Below are 20,609 nucleotides of genomic sequence, written 5' to 3' on the forward strand. Positions count from 1 at the left end.
CAGCTTCGTTGGCCTCTGCTCTTTATTTCTCCGGTTCTTCAGATTGCTCGTTCTCTCACTGAACTAAAGACCAAAATTTCTTACACGTGGGTTCCTAACCAGCAATATGAGTTTTCAGTTAATCTTACTGACGTCTCTCCCCAATTTAAATCACTTTGATTCTACTTATTATGACTATGACTAGCAGCTTACCGGTATCGCTCAAGAGGAAGGTATACAACAGTTGCATCTTGCCTGTACTCAACTATGGGGCTGAAACGTGGAGGCTAACCAAGAGAGTTCTACTTAAGTTGAGGACAACCCAGAGGGCTATGGAACAAAAAATGGTAGGGGTATCATTAAGAGATAGGAAGCGTGCAGAGTGGGTCAGAGAAATAACTCAAGTTACCGACATTCTAGTGGAAATTAAGAAGAAGAAATGGGCATGGGCAGGACATGTAGTGCGAAGGAGGATAATCGATGGTCGCTTAGGGTAACAAACTGGATTCCAAGAGAAGGAAAGCGTAGCAGGGGGCGGCAGAAAGTTAGGTGGGCGGATGAGGTTAAGAAGTTCGCAGGGGTCAAGTGGATACAGCTAGCACAGAAGCGGGTTAAGTGGAGAAATATGGGAGAGGCCTTCGCCCTGCAGTGGGTATAATCAGGCTGATGATGATGATTATTATTATTATTATTATTATTATTATTCTACTTAATTTGGCATCGACCCCTACCGATATTGAACCGGTGCAGTGCTGACACAACACAACCAAGGCGAAGGGAGGGTCATGGTCTATGCTAGCTGCCTTCTCTCCAAAGCCGAACGAATTATACGATTACTGAATGCGTGTGTTTCGCTAAATTTCTGCCTTACTTATTCTGCCGTTTTCCTCAGTTGTAACTGAGGATCACGCGCTTTGTTGGTTTTCATCACTGATAGAAGATATAAGTACACAGAAAGACTCGTTGTTTCAAACACTAATTTAATGAAGTTAGGAATGGTTCATGTTTCGACTTTGCTCACCGCCATACTAAGGATAAATGCGAACCATTTTGTTTGAAACTGCGCCTTTTTTAATTATCTGTCTACATAAGCAGGCATATACATTACTGAATCTGCAAAACAGGCAAAGCAGCTACATTGCGGAAATATATCTAAGTACTACAAATGTGGTTGCTACATTTCATCTCTCTTAATTTATCAGCGGCATCAGTGGATGTTATATTTATGAACGGTTTCTTTCAGTTCCTCCGTTCGACGTGAGCTATCATCTTGACGTCATCGCTACCGGTTAACTTGTATGAAAAACTGATTATTGTCATCTTGGATTTGCTACGTTTTGCGTTGGTAAAATTTACCTTCAATCGAAGAAAATCACATCTACCCTCAAATAATTGAAAAACTACATCCATCTGTTACACCGGAGTAATACTGAATACCAAACACACTTCGATAAGTCATCCATCAGGATGTTTTGCAGAGACTAAAAGGGTGCTACTGGGTCAGCCAGATAAGCAGCGCGCTGCTCAACGATGGTGAGACACTAACAAGTACATGGTTGAGGTAGTGTGTATCAGTTTGTTAAAGGAATGTATAAAATGCACTTTAGGCACGACACACGTGCAATAAATCAAAGGACACATTGTGCGGTTTACAAAACAATTTAAATGCGTTCTATTGAAAATTCGTGTTAATAAAGAACAGCTGACGTGCGGTGTATGCCTCCATGTATAAGAAAGAAGCGAGTATGCCAACCATGCAGAAACCGCTCCTCGCCATCCATTTGTAATTGGTCAAAGGGATACTATCATATGACGAGAAGCAGATTCTGCAAGATGTAGTACACTGCACAGATGGGGGTGCGACACGACTCAGCGATGCGCCTGAAACGCCACAACAAAAACAGAATAACACTAAGCTGGCAAAGGAGCCGTGGCAGCGCGTGGTTCTAAAGTTAATGAGGACGATAAACATTGTATATACAAGCCGCTACAGTTTTCTCTTGATGTCTTTCGAAAAACACCTGGGAGAGGCTTCGAGGCAACAGTTTGCCTGATCGTTGGGTACGAACACTATTGTTGGGTACGATATCCCATCGGGAAAAGAACTGTCGCTTAGAAAGCACACCGCAGCGCCTGATCCAATCAATTATCTCACATTGTTCGACAGCAGACTTACTACCCACACTCGTTGATTTGAGACAGCGGTTACCACTGTTCGTCAGACGAAAGCCTGCAGCAAGCCACTAGCTCGCTAATATGTATGGCTGGCAGGTCGGCTACGCTGATACCTGGCAGATCCACATTGAAAACAGATTTCATCCTGATGCCGCGCCTTAGGAGGCAGAGGTCTGTCTACCGGTGGACCGATGTAGTGCGTAGTTATTATACAAGCGCCTAGCTGGACTCAACCACTAAATTATCAAGGTGCGACCAATTTAAAATTTATGTGTCAACCACAAGCATCAACGCGAGCACTCCAGCCGACGTCGGGATGCCGGGCAAAACGAGACTTCCCTCCCCGTCGGACGGAGTGCGCTGTGGCGCGTAAAAAACAGCTTCCGCCGAAACAAATGTTCAAACCTACGATGCAAGTGGACTCGCTCTACAGTGTGGGATTGTCGTGACAAGTGACAGTTAAAAAGCGAACGCACACGACCGTGTCTTCACTTTTTCAAGATTTGTGTTGAGCGTGAGGTTGAAATGTACAGCTTCAGAAAATTTCACGTGTTGCCTGCGAAATAACCTCGTCCCACAAGCGGGAAGAAACATCGCATTGTTCAGAAAACACGTCGCGAACATATACGGCGTCCCCAATTCGCACGGTCGCGTATGAGCGCATTGCAACTGATCTAAGCTGAGCACTTTGGTTTTGCTCTTGTTGGCCTGCGCTCAAGGTGCACATCCATATTCAGCAAAGATGTTGGGAAATGAAATAAAGAAGTCGTTGTCACTTTAATTCCGCTTATGCGGAGACGACTATTGTTTCCTGTCTAACCGGAGGACGACCTCAATTTTACCGGTCCGTTGCAGACCTATGGTTTAGTGTGTCGAAGTCCAGTACGAAGAAGGACGGCAAAAGTGGGGCTCTCTGGAGCACACTGTTCGTGACCCAGGGAAAGACCAGCGATGTAGTAATTCAGTACAAGGTCCCTGTTAAAGCATGTATAAACGGCCCGCCGGAGCTGAACGAAGTCGTCCGAGAAGCCAAAGGAGTAAAGCATGGCAAGGAGGTAGTCATGTTCGATGCAGTCGAAAGTCTTCGTCTGGTCTAAGGCGACAAAAACTCCCGTGACGCTTTTGGCGTAGGCATGCTCAAACACATCTCTACGCAGTGTCAGTGAGGTGAAAACCGACCGTCCGAGCAAAGCAGGGGCTAACAAATTCCGGAAGGCAGACTCGCAAGCTCCGAACTAGTAACGTGCAACAACTTAGTGGTAACAAATTATAATCAACAGACTCGCAGGCGCAGTTCCCTCTGTTGAAATGCCAGCAGAACGGGCTTATTCGAGAAAACTAGCACCAACACGAGGCACGTGCCAGCCGAAGCGAACGTCGCACGAGCACGCAGAAATAACCTAGTTTAATAACGTTGAATACAGCCAACTCCGCCGGCCTAGCCGCTACATACTCCTTGCCTCTATCTCTCCCGACAGAAATACAGCTACTCGGGATGATTGACGCAACATCCACACTTGGCTTGCTGATGAGAGGCGTCAGAACAGGTTGTTTAAGAATCTTCCGAAGACGTGTCTGTGTGCCTGTTGCTATACAGAGATGTCTCTTACATGACACCTTGACTGTCTCTCTGGGTAGCCTTCCTCAGGTTTACCCCGCCGGGGTGGCGCAGTGGTCACGGCGCTCGACTAGTGTTCCCAAGAACACGGGATCAAATCCCGGCCTCGGCGGCCGCTTTTCGGGAGCGCGAAAAGCAAGGCGCTCGTGTGATGTGCGATGTCAGTGCACGTTAAAGAACCCCAGATGGTCGAATTTTCCGGAGTCCTCCACTACGGCGTCTCTCATAGCCTTAGTCGATTTCGGACATTAAACTCCTCAACCCAAACCCTCTTCCTCAGGTTTGAGTGAAACGGAGGGATGGGTTCGATGATCGCCGTGCAGTGCTGTACCCGGTGCCGTAATATTAGGTCAGCGCTCGATTTCAGGCGCCACCACGTTCCCTGTTTGCTTCCGGTCTCCAAGCCAGTCTTCGTCAACTCTCAGAATGTTTAGAAGTTGCCGTACGTCATGTCGTCTATCGTAATCTCTCCACTGCTGATCGCGGTATTATGTTTCGGAATTTCGAAGTGTCTGGCAAACATGGAACAAAAATTCTGGGAGTTAGAGGAAGCTTGTCCTCAATCCCCTTTTCATCAATAGTTCAAAGGGGCAGTAGACATTTTTCAGTGGATATGACCTATAGGATAAGATTGCCAAGTACAGGACGTGGGTCGTTTTCATTGAAAATTTGGTAATTTTAACCGCTGAAATGGCGACGCCGTTGCTCTAAGGGTAGGGGAGGCTTGATGTCATGTTTATGAACTCGTATTCCTGAGAAATTTGGGAATTCATATGGCAAGACTGGGAATCGTTGTCTGAGAGCACAACTTCTGGAATATCATGTTAGGCAAAAATGGATTTGCATTGATTTATCACAATAATCGACGACAGTCTGCATAGCCGTGCCAGTTCAGATATCTAAGGCAATAATCTGACGAATAACCATCACTGGCTGTTGAGAACAGGTACGCAGCCACTCCTTTCCAATGTCTCGCTGGGAACGTTTTGCTTTGGAGGAGATTTTTATTATTGCTGGACGTCTTGGCACACAACGTATGGGAGGTCGGGACGTTATCGAGAAATGGACCAGGCCTGTCGGGTCTTTATGCTTCAATGGTGTCAAACTGGCATGACATGCAGATAGACCGGCACTTGTTTTGGCAGCCCTTACATACCTGTTAGCGCACTGGGCACGCAGGCGTCTGTCTTTTCCCTACCAACGGCACGCCGTCGGAACGTTTTCAGCTAAACACGGATGTAGCCGTGCTTCAGCGCTCTCGCCGGTCGTTAACATGAGTAGGGCTTGTAGTATGCCTAACGTGCTTCCTGCTTGAAGCAACGTCTTTGGTAGGTACCGTTTTGGGGTAAAGAGTCACTTGCTGCTGACGTACGCTGTCCACATGCCAGATAGACTCAAGCATCTCCTGAAGAGTAAGATAAGCGTCAACTTGTAGTCTTGCTGACAATTTCTGATCTTGAATGCTGATGTCGAGTCTGTCTCGGACTTATTTATTTATTTGAAAATAATGCATGCCATTGCTTGGCCAAAGCAGGAGTGCATTCACATTGTTACATAATTAAAAGAATAAAATTATACAATATTAGCAGCACTCAAATACAAAATATACATAAAACAATATTATCAGGTAAATAGATGTTGTATTGCATTATCTGAGGATAAAACAGATGCTGGTAACAAATTCCAATCTTCCACTGTTCTAGCGAAAAAACTGAATTTATTACTGTTAGTTTTGGCAAACATGGGAGTAAGGGAATGCTCATTAACAAGGCGAGTCCTTCTGACTAGTGGGCGCTTAATGCATTCTGGAAGCTTGAGTTTATTTTTACCTGGTAATCTGTTAGAGGAATGTCAATCGGGCAATTTTTCTGCGGGTTTACGGTGTATTAATGTTAATTAAAGCCATTAACTGTGTAGTAGAGCCTTCCCTTCTATATTCTCCTAATATTAACCTAAGAGCTTTCCTGCTGACTTTTTCAAAAGCATTATATCTTTTTTCGTGTACGGATCCCAAACTACTGAAGCGTATTCAAGTGAAGACCGTACGCAAGTTTCATAAGCTAATTTTTTTATATGTGCCCGTGTAGGTTTTAGCTTTCTCCGTGAACCTCACAGCTTTCGTAATGCAGCTGTAGAAATATTACTAATATATGCTGTCCATTTTAACCTATTATCAAGACTTACACCTAAATATTTATATTTTTCAACTTCCAAAATCATACTGCTGTGAAGACAGTAAGGAAGCAAAATGGGAGATTTTTTTTTTCGTTATTCGTAAGACAAGAGTTTCTTCAGTATTCAGTTCCATAGTCCATTTAAAGACACCACTGATCAAAGGCGAAAATTTCTTTTTGTACAGAGCTGTGGTTTTTTCCGGATGAAGTTTGTTTAAACACAACGCAGTCGTCTGCGAATAACTTAACAGATACATCGGTAGGTACAACACTAATTAAATCATTCACATTTATTAGAACAACAGCTCAAGCACACTTCCCTGTGGTACTCTTGATTGAACACTGACGCTAAAAGGGGTCTTATTAATTTCGACATATTGACGTCTGTCTCTAAGATAGGCTTCAATCCATCGGATGGTAAAAAAGGCACACCCATACATTCCATCTTATGGAGAAGGTTTTCATGTGGCACCATATCAAACGCTTGCTGTCAAGAGTACCGTGGAATTTAGCGAAGTGTGTCACTACACGCAAACAGACAGCCAGCTCTGTCAAGAGGTCGTCTTGGCAGGTTAGGCAACAGCAGTTCTTCCATACGCGCAGAGCAGAATGCAGTATACCCTCATGTGCTGGCTGCAAGAGCGCTTCCAAGCTGAACTGCAGCTCGTCGAATTATGGATGTAAGTGCTGAAACGACAGCAGCGCACCTATGTATACGCAGTGACATAGTGGCGCTTGGCGTCGCACTGGGAACACAAATGTTTCATTGCCCTGTGCTTGAGCATTACTAGACTTCCGGTCGCAATCAGGAAGCTGATAGTGAACATGTCGTCTACAACTTCACCTGTCTCGTCCCGTTGCGCACGTGGCTCCTGGACAAGACGTTCACCTCTTTGGCCGCTATGAACCATCCCACACATGAACATATGGACAGTCTCACAGCGAGGGCCTCGTTGCTGGCCCCCGGCGACAGACGATAAACCATTACATTGACCCCCGGACCGCCTATCTGCTATTGCGGCACCTTCTTTGCAGCGAGAAGCAGTCCACCTCTCACCTTATCTCTCGGTCACCTGTGCCATGAAGGACATGGCGACCAGGAACAGATGTCCACCGTGGTTCGATCGACACCGCGGCAACTTTCCATTTCGGAATTCATTTCACTGCTGCATTGTGTCCTAATATCCTTCACGGTTCCGTCCACAAAGGCAAAACGAGGTCATGAATTGCAATAGCGAATTTTGCAGAGGCTTTTTGAATTCGTGTTTTGTTACTACATAAGGTGACATCAAAATAACGTCAAATGAAAGGATATTCACTATTAACGCTATTGTTTTATTTGTTATATACAACAACCATTTTTCATAGACGCAAGAGGGTTACATTGAAACCGGTTCTAATGAGTATGCCTTGACATCATGGTCGGCAACCTATAGGACAAGTGGCCGTATACTCAGCTTCTGCTTGAAAACCGTGTTTTTTCCCAGGTGGTCGAAATTACACCGTAGTCCTCCACTGCGGCTCCCCTTTCGCTCTTTCGACTTTCACTCCTACCTTCCTCCTTCTCTAAAGGCGCGGTTCAGGGGTCCACAGAGCAAGTGTGACAGATACTGCGCCTTTCCCATCCTTTGAACCAATTACTATTATTATTATTGGACATCCAACCTAACAACTGCCACCTGCTATGACCTCACATAAAGAGTAAAGGAGAACGGTGTTTAGAAATAATGCAGAAGTTTTGTTCTCCTCATATTTATCAAAATAATTATAAACATTTCTAGGTAATTTTTAAATTCAAATAAAGGTCTTTATATTCTTGCATGCAGATAAAACAAATAATCCATTTCCATGTTTCCGGCAATATCGATTTAGGTCAACTCTACTATGGCCCCCACCACACGATACCTGTTCTCTATGCAACTCAAGAATGTATGGTCCTGGGGTATTCAGAGGCAAATGGTAAGCGCATTGAAATTTCCTTTATTTTATAACTCAACCAGCACACATTGGGGATATCGTTATTAGCATAAAGAAATTACATGCCGATGCGCCCGTGTCCTCTATCTTAACAGCGAAAATAACACCTTCATAATAGAATGAAACAATTGAAAAACAAAATTTGTTACCTCTAATAGTGTGACATTTTTTATCTAAAAATATTAAAAATGCTCTTATCCAGTGCGTTCTCGTAAATTTACCTGACTGGACAAATATTTTACGTAGAACGCGAAGCACTAAACAGCATCTCGTTAAGTTAAAAAACAAAGCAAAACTTACGATGCACGTCCTTCATAGATGGTAAGCAGTTGCAGAGTATTCAGTCAATATAATGTAAACATACACAAGAGAGAAGTATCATTGTCCTTCGTATTTTGGAGCACAGCGAGTTGGCATATATTAAAGCGCGGGTTTACTCTTGAATTGATACTGTCAAGATCGGTCATTTGCTTGTGTAGAGAGCATGGTGCTAGCCATATAAAAACACGCCCGCACAGAACAAATGTTCAAAGCTGAAACTTATTTTGAATACCAATGAAAGGTGCGGATCCAATTTTTAGCTCCCTTTAGAACAATTGTATCCAAGAGCGAGAGTTGTCTGTTGCAATCCCTCCGTGGAGCAGCGATATTTGGTCGGCCGATACCAGGGGATTTGGATCGACAGCCTCATTTCGTTTCTCTTATTTCCGCTTCTGCTCCCTGGCGCGAATGACGCATTTGTGCTTCCTCGTAGCTACACGGTGCTACGAGCAGCTGTGAATGACATGAATGCTGCACCTGCTCGCCGACCACCAACGAGTGAACTGTCATTGCGAAATCCTCGTGATTGGAATCTCGAGCGATGGGCTGCAGCGAAATCTAGCAGCCGAGCTGGGAGCGGAGTCGGCGGCTCGCACCGGCATCACACCTATCATACTAACAGCCATCGCGACGATGCTGTATAGGAATGCGGTGACAACGGGTCGCAAAAGCTGCTAAAGCACAAGACGGAATAACTTACTGTCATATTTCTTTCTCTCATGTTAACCTTGAAAAGCACATCACATGCGTTATATGCAAGATTGTCACCTTCGTTTACTCTTCGATGGCAGCACGACGAAGCAGCCAGCAGGCAGCCAAGGCAACTTAAACATTCGAAGTATATTTTTAGTATCTGGATTCGTAAATAATTCCGCACCACATCCTAGCGAAGAACAGTGTCTTTAGGCATTTTTAAGTTTTCCTTATAGCGCGCAATAGCCTGAATTACCACAGGCAGAAAGATTTGCATTCACATCGGTTGATACGCCTTCGCACTCTGCTCGTCGTTGGCAGCTTTTTCGAAAGACACTTCTGTTCACTTCAAATACATGCGTTAGCTTCGATCCAAGGTTTGATTACGCGTATACAGATAGGCAAATGTTCATGGCAATAGATATGTTTGTGTTGACAACAGCTGGAAAATGTACTCGCAGCAGAGCAAAGGAGAGCGAAGACGACGCAACGCATCTGCAATAAAGTCCTAGATTGGCAGCACCTACCACTCTGGCTGTTTAAGGAATTGAGGAAATAATTTGTCGCGACAAACAAATCTTACAGGAATAAAATTTCAAAATTAGAAGCTAGGACTTTTGTGTGTACTATGAGCTATCTCAAATGTTTTTTTTTTTGGAAGGCCTCGATTGCCAGTAAAGAGATTATTACAAAAAAATGTCCCTCTGAGTTTTTAGAAGCATATCGTTTTAAAATTTACTTCATTCAATCATTAAAAATCATTCGAACATTGAATACAGCAACGAGTGAAAGAGCTAAAAAACCCTTTATGTTGTAATATTGTTGACGTCAGTGTAAGAACTGTATTAAACCGCTTCAATTTTTTTCGCATTTGTAGTGAGCGAAAAGCTTCATCCGTGAAGTCACATGACCGACCAACGTAATTGAAATAATGTCAATAATATATGCCACTGCATCTTATTTCGCGCACAATGTAAATGATTATTCTGCGGGCATAGGTCTCTGGAGAGTGCAAAAAGCTCTTAGGTTTTAGAAAAAATACTTCGACTAAAGCTCTTCCTGGAATTGCCAAGACGCCATATTTTGAGGCATGATAAGTTTCGCATGGAATGACCCCACACTACAAGCATATTTTCATTACACTGCTAATATGTGAGTATCTCCGTTATCTGTTTCGACCGCTGGGAACTAAATATCTCTAGCCAGGTAAACGATGATAGGTCCATACCTTACCGGCTGCTGGCTGGCGGTGCGCAATAGTGGTGGTGATTCAGAATTCTTTTAATTAGAACAGACACCCCCCTTTCCTTAGCAACAATATTCATAACACAATACTTGACCCAGCATATAATTAAGACGTTTTAGCGTTCAACCTGAAAAAGCAACATGACATCCGAAAGGAAATACAAGGCCAAATCTCGGAATAAAAACTTATAAATTCATGACGAGATATTGGAGAGTTGAAACACCTCAGCTCTTGCAGGCGGTAGTTACCCGATAATCTTGAAGAACGCTGCCGAAGTCGGCTACCTGGGGTCGGTTACCGCTTGGCGGGTAATATTTGAGCTGACAACTTCCAAGCCAACGCTCCACATACGCGCTCAACAGACCATCATCCTGTATTCTTCCTCTGGCCAAGGCAACCTTTTGCTGTACGCGCAGAGTCCCTTGTGCTTGGCGCATGATAGCCTGAGCTGCTTATGCGCTAATAAACCCAACACAAAACAACACAAAACACACGCGCAGAGTCCGTTGTGCACCGAGAATAGGCAAAGAAAGCAGAAATGGAGGAACTGGCCGCCAGATGAGAGATACGTGTAGAAAAGAGAAAGTTTGCTGGGAATACCACGCGTTACCTGTTGTGCGAATACGAATTAGCTGAGCAAAAGCACACAGGAGCGATACGGCCGTCAGGTAGCAAAAAGCCTGGTGGCCATTTCTTAATCCGTGGCGCCGCCCGTGCTAGTTACCACTACGCAGTCACCGCTTCTTTGCAACGGCACGGTACACCGAACAACGATGATTTAGATAATGAAGTAACCCATAGTGGTCAAAACTAGACAAATAGTACCGAAATACAGGTTAATTTGAAGCCCATTTACGGCACCTATGTCGCTCAATCAGACATGGCTCGATACGGGATCACTGGTGATAGTAAAAAGCGCTGGAACGGAGGGGGCGTGGGGCTGGCGCCGCCATCGAATGATATACGTTCCGTTAAAACAACCATGCGCCTAATCTCCTTTTCTCTTTCTCTCTCTCCTTTCAGTGTGTTTTTTTTTTCCATCAAGCCACGCTGCGCTATTGGACAGCTTAACTTCGTAGCTCTCTAGCGAGGCCTAAGGACGCTTTCTTTCTGACGCCTTTACGCCTTCGGCCACACCACGCATAATACTCCGGTGCTTGTCCGATGGTTTTTTCCCCTGCTAATAGGCCGAAGGGTCGGATGTGTTGCGCATGTAGCGTTCATCTTCGCGTAAATATTTTACGGTCCTCTTCACAGCCACATTACAACACAGAAATAAATATATACTATAAAACGTTCATAGCAAATATATGCGTCACTGAGTGTTGGTCTCAACTAAACATATGTATAGCGTAGGAGTTCTACAAGATTTCTCCTAAGATGCGTTGAACGAGCGTGTGCGCGCCACGATGCCCGCTGACCAAAAGTTGCTCGTTTAAGGAATTCCATGAGCGGTGAAGGTTTAATAATAATAGCGGTTGATGTGTTATATTCTACCCGCTCTTAGGTTTTCTTGTGTGCCTCAACACGTTCTATTTATTGACACCAGCGCGTTACGGAGCTCGTGGAGCACAAATCCTGGGAATGTCCGAAAGAATGACATCAGATTCTTAGAATTAAGCCACCACATTAGGGAGAGTAAAGTTAATAGAGCAGATTCCCAAGATGGCTGCACTTAATTCGAAACAGCAAATTGGTGCATTTTCCTTCTCTCGGGATTGAATCCAGGCGTACTGATGGCGAGTGAGCACGCTGCGCATACAATTGATCAATGGAACAATCGCGTTAGAAGAGCGCCTGCAGAATGTGTTGTATTCAACGAGTATGATTACTGTGCGATATCGACGGTGCTTTCGCGTTTCATTGTTCGGGCGAAGCATAATCGACCTCCAATTTTTTTGTAACATACGGGTTCATTTGTTTCGGCGATTGTAAACGTCGGTTCCTGGCAAGCTATTACATCGTAATACATACGTCCCTTTAGGAGACATCCCGCAGCAGGCGCAGACTGCGTCACCGCTGCAACACTCACTGGAGTGAAACCAGTGGTACATTGGCTCCTACTTCAATCTATTCGCTTGGAGGCAACCTAATGTTTACGGCGCTAGGTGATTGCAATGAAATAGGCCGGGTTTATCTGTCATCTGCAAGACTTTCATTGTGACGAACACTGACACTGATTTCTATATATCGTTACGGCGCGCGCCGAGCAACGCTGCGCCAGAAAAAGAAGAGGCGCGGGACGAGCGCGAGACGAGCACGCGGCGCCAGCGCGAGGGTTAGAGAACAAAAAAAGAGCACCGGGGCAAGTGGTGTTTGCCTCGTGTCCTCCGTTCTTCTGTGTCTATCTCTAGGCGGGCATAGCGTCCCACAACATTTTGGTGTCAGAAGTGCGATCATGCCGCTCACCCGCTCCCAAAGTCAAGGACCCGACGTGCAAGGCGACAGGACTCTGCCACCAGGCGATGGCGCCGACGACGCAGCGACTGGCGCAGCTAGACCTGGACGCTCGGAGGGGCTCGGTCCTTCGCAGCAGCTGGATGGCGGTATTGAGCGCCTCCTGGATATAGTTACTCAGCGGATGGACGCATGGGAGGCCCGTATGTCTGCCCAGGCTGTGGAGATCGAAGCTCTCGGGCGCAACTTCCGTCGCATTGTACCAGCCGAGCCGAACACAGGTCATGAGTCTTTAGGCGTCACCGCCACTGCTGCCTCCAGCCCTGCCGTCGCCGGGCCTGCTGTCGTAGCCGCCAATAACGTGCTCGGGGCGGGTACATCATTGAACGTAGCGGAATTATCCACGTTTGACGGCACTATCTCGTAGGATGCTTACCGCATACAACTGGAAGGTAATGCGACGGCGAGAGGCTGGAACGAGCAAATGAAGGCATGAATGCTCGTCTCCAAACTGAGAGGCCGCGCAACTGAGCTGCTGCAGAACGTGCCGCCCGACCAGCTGGGCTCTTACACCGTCCTGGTGGGCCTCCGGTCCGACCACTACAGTGCTTCAGGTCAACCCCGTGCGCAGTACCACCGCCTGCGAGCCCACCGCCATGAGCTCGGGGAGACATACCAGGACCTCGCCGCCGCCATTGAGCGCCTGGTTCTGCAGTCGCTGCCGGGGGCACCTCAGAACGTTGTGGCCCTGGTCGACACCGAGGCGTTTGTGGACGCCATCCGACTCCCTAAGGTGCAGCGGTTGGTCCATTTTGGGCGTAATGAATCCGTCCGCGCCGCCATGACGCTCGCCATCGAGGCGGAGTTGACTTTGTTGGCCACGCGGGAGTTGCCAGCGTCTGCCGCGCGCACCGTCTCGGTACAGACTACTCGATTGGCAGTCCCTACAGTGGCCTCTAACCGACGCGGGCGTAACGACACCCACACGACCTGCTCCGCTGCCGCCTGAGAGGGCACTACGCGAGGGACTGTGCTAGCCTTCCAACGTCAGAAAACGATTTGACGGAACTCAGGGGGCACCGTTCCGACCTGCTTCCGCTGCCGCCTGAGAGGGCACTACGCGAGGGACTGTGCTAGCCTTCCAACGTCAGAAAACGATTTGACGGAACTCAGGGGGCACCGTTCCGCCGAATAAAGTCCGTTCCCACACTCCTTCGTTCTCCTTGTCCCTTCCTTTCGTCGGTTTCGATTACAACTGAAGCTCCCTACGTACTCGTCGACGTCGCTCTGCTTGACCGGCACGTAGAGGCCTTGGTCGACAGCGGAGCGATTGCCAATGTGCTGGACAAATCGTTCATTGTTAAAGAGCCCCACCGGCTTCTTCCAGCCGCCAAAACCCGGCTCTTAGCTTTTACCGGCGCCCCGGTGGAGCAAGTCGGACATGTCCTCGTCAATCTGACAGCGCTCGGAAAGACCCTCTCCACCGCTTTTGTTGTAGCAGACAGCCCTATTTGGCCAGTGGTCCTCGGGTGCGGGTGGTACCAGCAAGCCGGAGTCGTTCTTAATTTTACCATAACAGAACCGTGGGTGAGCTGAACTCTGCGTGGGCCGGGTTGGCTTAGCCGGATTTTCAGTCTCGGTGTCACCCTGTGGCAGTGCCTGGTGTCGGCGACCAAGCTTGCCTCAGAATCTGTGCGTTACCTCGCAACGAAGTGGCCACGTCGAGTCAAACCGATCGACGTCACTACCGTGACTGTAGCGTCCGCCGTGACTCTGCCACCGGGTGCGGCAATGTGGGTGTATGCCAAGCTTGACAGTCCGATCACAGCGGACGTGCTTTTCGAACCAATCCGGTGTACAGCTTAAGCCCGTGAGATGACCTCCATTCAAAGCCTTCTGCCTGTGCTCAAAGGAAAGGCCTACGTATTTATGATTAACATCAGCCGATCACCTCTCGTGCTGACTCCTGGCACTCAAATAGGTACAGCCTCAATCCTGAACTCCGGATCCCCGGTTTCGTCTCTGCAACCTGCAGCACTGCCCCAGCACCCTCCAGCGCCGGCGGTCCTACCATGGGAAACATTTAACTTTGGCCCCACCCTCACCGACGCGGAGCTTGCCGCTCTCAAGACCTTGCTGCTCGAACATCGCAGTTGCTTTGCTCTAAGCGCCGGTGAACTCGGGTGCACTTCCTGGGTCCAACACCGGATCAACGCCGAAAACCGCGGGCCCATTCATCACTAACCTCGCCGTGTAGCGCCAGTCGAACGGAGAGTCATCCAGCAGCACGTTTGCGACATGCTTGACCAGAGAATCATTTCCGCGTCTTGTAGCCTTTGGTCCTCCCCTGTAGTCCTTGTGCGCAAGAAGGATGGAACACTCCGCTTCTGCGTTGATTATCGCAAGTTAAATGCTATTACTCACCTCGACGTGTACCCTCTTCCCCGCCGCGACGATTCACTTGATCGCCTGAAGGGGGCCCGTTATTTTTCCACCCTAGATCTGCTCTCGGGCTACTGGCAGGTGCCTGTTCACCCCGATGATGCGGAAAAGACGGCTTTCGTGACTCCCGATGGCCTTTACCAGTTCAATCGTATGCCCTTCGGTCGCTCGAATGCTCCAGCTACCTTTCAGCGCCTTATGGACCGCGTCTTAGGCAATATGAAGCGGACTATGCTGTTGGTATACCTGGACGACGTAATTGTCTACGCGGCTACGTTCGAAGAACACAAGACGCGACTCAAACTCGTCCTCGAAGCCCTTACCTCTGCTGGGTTTCGCTTAAAACCAAAGGCATATTTCTTCGGATTTGCAAAGATGACGTACTTGGGTCACGTTGTGAGCCGGCATGGCATCCGTCCCGACCCTGAAAAACTAAAGGCTTACGACTTACGAAGTTCCCACCACCGCCAAGGAGTTCAAAAGTTTCTTTGGATTTGCTTCGTATTTCCGTCGTTTCATTCCAAACTTTGCCGAGCGAAGCGCCCTGTGACCGCCCTACTGAAGAAGAAGGCAGCGTGGAGTTGGACGCCGGTCCAACAGCTCGCGTTCCTTAACGTCAAGCAGCACATTAGCCACTACGACGAATCGGCCCCATCGTCCTCCACACGGATGCCAGCCAAGATGGGCTCGGCGCTGTCGTTCTGCAGGAAGACGAGTCTGGTGACCACAAAGTTCTAGCTTATGCCAGCCGCCAGCTTTCCGACGTAGAGCGCCTCCGCCACTCTTCGGAACTCGAGTGTCTCGCCGTTGTCTGGGCCGTTGAGAAGTTCTGTCCCTACCTGTACGGCCGTCATTTTACCATAATCACGGACAATAGCGCTCTCACTTGGCTGCAGCCTGCCAAACACTTAAATGCCAAGATTGCACGCTGGTCACTCCAACTTCAAGAGTACGATTTCACCATAGTGCATCAGCGCGGTTCTGCCCATGAAGATGCCGATTTCCTTTCTCGCCACTTTGTCCCGTGACGGCTTTGACGGATTTCAGGACTGCACGAACTCAAGATCCCGACATTGCGGCCATATAGTATAGTCCAATTCCTTGGCACCACCACCGGCGCAGGTCTCCGTAAACTGCGCCGGGTCTATCGAAATAAAGACAATCTCTTGTGTCATGTGAGGTGGCTCTGTGGTCGACCACCCGTATTGTTGCCAATGGTGCCAGCAACACTGCGGTCGCACGTCTTGCGCGGTCTACACGACGCCGCCACAGCTGGTCACCTTGGTCGCGGCAAGACCTACGCACGAGTGTCGGAGCGCTTTTGGTGGCCTAATATTGCCAGATACGTCAAGGAACACGTTGCGTCCTGCCAGACGTGCCAATACCGGGAATCGTCCACACGAGTAACCAAGCCACCCCCCCAGGCTTTTTCGCCGCCGAGTTCACCTTTCTAACTGGTTGGACTGGACCATTTGGGCCCATTCCCAAAGACACCCGCCGAAAACAGGCATATTCTGGTTGCAATCAACTACTTGTCCAAGTGGGTCGAAGCACTGCCCGTTTCAGGCACCTCTTCCGCTCATGCCGTTTTGTTTGTGGAGCAGCATCTCGTTCTTCGGCATTGTGTGCCCCGACGCCTCATCACGGACCGTGGGAGCTGCTTTATGTCCTATGAATTTGAGCGAGCCCTCAGCTCCTTCGGCATTGCGCGTTTCATTACATCCGTCCATCATCCCCAGTACAATGGCCTGGTGGAGCGTGTTAACCGGATCCTCATGGATATACTCGCCTCCTACGTGGCTCCGTCCCACAGAAACTGTGATCGTTTTGTTTCTGCGGCAGCTTTTGCACTCAACACTGCGAGGCAAGAAACAACGCAGGTCACGCCGTTCTCAGTCGTCTATGGCAGAACACCCTCCATCCGTCTCGACGCGCAGTTGGGCCTTCCCCATCAGACTGCGTCACCAACTGACTCCGCCCAACGACTTGGTTATGCCCGCCTCGGCGCTCAGCGCAACCTTCTCACGGCTCATGCGCGTGTGCACGTGGCCAATGCGGCAGCACCACCACTTGCCTCGTTCCGGTTCGGTGACTTGGTCTTCGTTCGCCGCACCATCCACGCGACTGGCCGTGCCACGAAGCTCATGCCCCGATACCGGGGCCCTTACCGTGTCGTTGAACGGCTCGGCCCCGTGACATACCACCTCGAAGACCTCCCCGAGCATAGACCATGCGGTGTGCACCACATTTTCCCGGAGCATGTGTCAAACATGAAGCGATATGTCAACGGCGCCAGTATTGACTCCGACTTAGATGCCGGGTCAGCACCACTACTGTCGTCGCCTGCTGCCTCATTGCTTTCCCCACGAAATGCCGCCCCAGAAGTGCAGCGCCTGCAGCAGCTCACCGACACTTTATTCCCCCCCCCCCCCCAGTGGAAAGATGTTACGGCGCGCGCTGAGGAGCGCTCCGCCAGAAAAAGAAGAGGCGCGGGACGAGAAGAGACGGCGGAGTTAGAGGACAAAAGAAGAGCGCCGGGGCAAGTGGTGTTTGCCTGGTGTCCTCCGTTCTTTTGTGTCTATCGCTAGGTGGGCACAGCGTCCCACAACAATATTGAACACTTGCGTGTCTTCCTTCCATCGCGTGCTTTGTCCTCGCGTTTCAAATTTTATTCGTCACTGGGGTCCTCTGGGCTCACGACAGAACTGCTTTTTTTTGCTGCAATTTGCCCAGTGATACAAAAAATACGGCGATGAGATCATCAACTTCCGAGCGATGATTAAGACTACAGCCTGAGCTGGGCACGCATTCGTTCTACTACATCCGTGACTGCCTGTAACATTATGACATAATCGCTGCGATGATTCTTCAAACGCCAAAATTGCCGCCAGACATTTTAATTATGTTCGTGTCGAAAATAACGGCCAATATGTTCTTGGAGTCCCGGAAAACCGAGGGTATTCATTACTACATATGTGAAAGTTTTTTTTCTCCGCAAAGTGTGATTGTTTTATAAAATATGCTTGAGATAGCTAAGACATACTGTGCCAATTACTAGTACTAAATAAATTCTCTACGTGGAATAAACTCTATATTGGTTTTCACCGAGGTTTGCTAAAGTGATAAAATATAGTTTTAAGTAAATATATTAAACTTAGCTGTCAATGAGAAGAATCTTGTTCAGCGTTTCAATTATTGTGAACCTGGCCAGAACGATCAGGCTAAGTTGTGTGTAAAGTATTCCGGCGCTGCCTAAACGGTATCCAGTACGTGAGTATATTTGGGTCGTGTATTCTGGTGGGCTACTGGCCACCCAGGTATCTGGCCGACCATGGACCCCAAAATGCCGCAGCGTCCATTGAAAAACAATTGGCTTTGAGTCGGCGTTGCCGCTCATGCCATGGGTGCGTGCATACGTCTGCCCAACATACTACGTGGTCGACTACGAGCCGTCAAATGGCCAAGGAACCGTGAGCGATTTCATCGGCTTTCAGTCATGTGCCTGAGCTTAGGCCTTTGTCGATGGCAAACTTACGTTCAGCCTGGTACATGGAAAGCCATGGGCCGTCATTGGGCCGGAAACCTTTGACCGCCAGGTAGGCTGCCAACCAGCAGCGGATGATCGGCCATTGGTCTGGAATCCGGCCAGTGCCGCTTTTGTTTGTTGGCTAGAAGCTTAATTCTTTTTGACAATTTACAGAGAGATCAAGTAATGTAGTCGCAACCACTAGCAACAACTGACACAAAGAATATTATACGAAATGTTTTTTTTTTGATTTTTGTGAACCAATAAATATTTGCCTAGAAAGTAGAACAATGATTCGCCGCATTAGGTAGGTGGCTGAGTGCCAGATTGGAAATTCGGAGGTCATAGTTTCGTGTCCCATCCACGGCTTTTGATTGTTTTTCTTTTAATTTGCAGTTAACAATCTTCATGCTGAATTGGCCTTTCACATCTCGTAAATAACATTCTTTAAGCTTTTCTTTGTTTGAACTGCTGTTGGCTTGATTCGTATGTAGGTCACAACAAAGCCCCTCATTTTTAACCGCATGTCTTTGTTGAATTTACGAGTCTTTATTGGTCTATTTGATCGAGGCCTGAAGGAAATAGGGCATTATGTAAATTTTACCATTAACGTTAGAAACGTTTTTTTGCTGATCCTTCTAAGAAATACAAAAACACGTAATAATCGTTCTTTTGAAAGCTCAATTCTCTTTAGCTTCAAAAACAGGGCCCAAATATTCCAGGAGTGCACTTAATTCTGATAAATTGCAATAAAACGAAAGCACTGCAGGTACTGTCAATCTGCCTAGTGGATTCGCCCAACACTACGCTGACAGGATCCAGGCTGCACTGGCCAGATGGTATATGTATATGGGGTATTCACCTTTTTTGGCAAACACACGGCGCAGAACCATTTTCATACGACAACGATCTTTACTGCACAGCGCAAGACTTGTTGCAGTAGCAAAAGAGGCGTGATTGGCCCCGGTGATAGTACATATGTTGTTCTCGTTCACGGGCCAAGGAATAGATTGTTTCGTTCTGGTCCGAGTTGAAACCCCAGTCTCGGGATTTGTTCGAAAAAGAAATGTTGATATTCGTGCTTAGTTAAAGATGGGCGTGAAAACGTCGGTGGGCGGTACGTCGATCCTTGCAGCGCCCTGTTGTGCTCTCAACATGGCCTCGAGCTCACATTCCGGGTCGTAGGGTAGCATAAAGATGTTTCAAGACACCGTTTGCTCGAGCTTCCTGAAATTTTCTTGTTAGGGTACAGCGGAGCCATCCCGTAATACGTGAATGGTTTTTCTCTATTGACAGTTTGTGCGGGTAGTTCTGCGCGCTCCCTTCCACAATGCGTGTTCACACCACTCATGAGCAAATTGTTTTTTGATTAAATTTCTCGAGGGTTTACTTGATGACATTCAATTTCTGCGAACATAACCGCACAAAAGTGTACATCTGTCTGACTCATTCAGCGCTGATATATGCGTGTTTTGAATTACAGAAAAAGACTGCACCCTCTGGATGACAAAGCCAAAAGAGGCTATTCCACACTGCTGTGAGTTTGCCATCTTAGCCCTGTGTTCTCCTCAAGTCTACAATTATTTCCAATGGGAGCAAGCACTCGGTATTTGCCAAATTTTGGACCAAACCAGAACATCTAAGTAAGGATAAACGTACCTGTGATGTCATTGTTTCTATGACATTAACAAGGCTGACAAGGTGGCGCAAACAAGGGAGCTATTAGTGCGCAATAGTTATCGTATTGTGAGTAATTGTGGCGTATTGAGTTCTTTCTGCCAAAAGAAAATATGTGAAATCAGAATTATTACACGATAGAGAAGGATAATAAAATTCTTGAGAATTGCTATGACGTTCACTGTCTGTAATAGTGCACGACAATATGTTACTCTATGAAACTCTGTTGTGATGCCTAAGGGAAATGTGAGTATAGCGATGCAGAATAGCCTCATAATAATCTAAAAATTTTCCATTTAAATTATTCAAATGGATGCATACAAAACAAATAAAACGCACTTTACGAATATGAGTAAGTGTAGCTCACCCATAAATTTATATTTG

General features: G+C 47.5%; 1 protein-coding gene across 1 annotated transcript in view; it reads left to right on the forward strand.

Moving 5' to 3' along the window:
* The window catches only part of LOC146170778 (uncharacterized), a 103,530-nt gene extending 83,137 nt beyond the window's left edge, over positions 1-20,393 (forward strand). Inside the window, exons 4-5 of the mRNA XM_084586783.1 lie at positions 7,819-7,905; positions 20,032-20,393. Coding sequence (XP_084442909.1) covers positions 7,819-7,905; positions 20,032-20,195 — 251 coding nt within the window. The 3' untranslated portion in view covers positions 20,196-20,393. The remainder of the gene's footprint in view (positions 1-7,818; positions 7,906-20,031) is intronic.
* The last annotated feature ends 216 nt before the right edge of the window (positions 20,394-20,609 follow it).

The sequence above is a fragment of the Amblyomma maculatum genome, unplaced genomic scaffold (genome assembly GCF_055883805.1).
Source record: "Amblyomma maculatum isolate TAMU_Amacu unplaced genomic scaffold, ASM5588380v1 scaffold_48, whole genome shotgun sequence".
NCBI lineage: Eukaryota > Metazoa > Arthropoda > Arachnida > Ixodida > Ixodidae > Amblyomma > Amblyomma maculatum.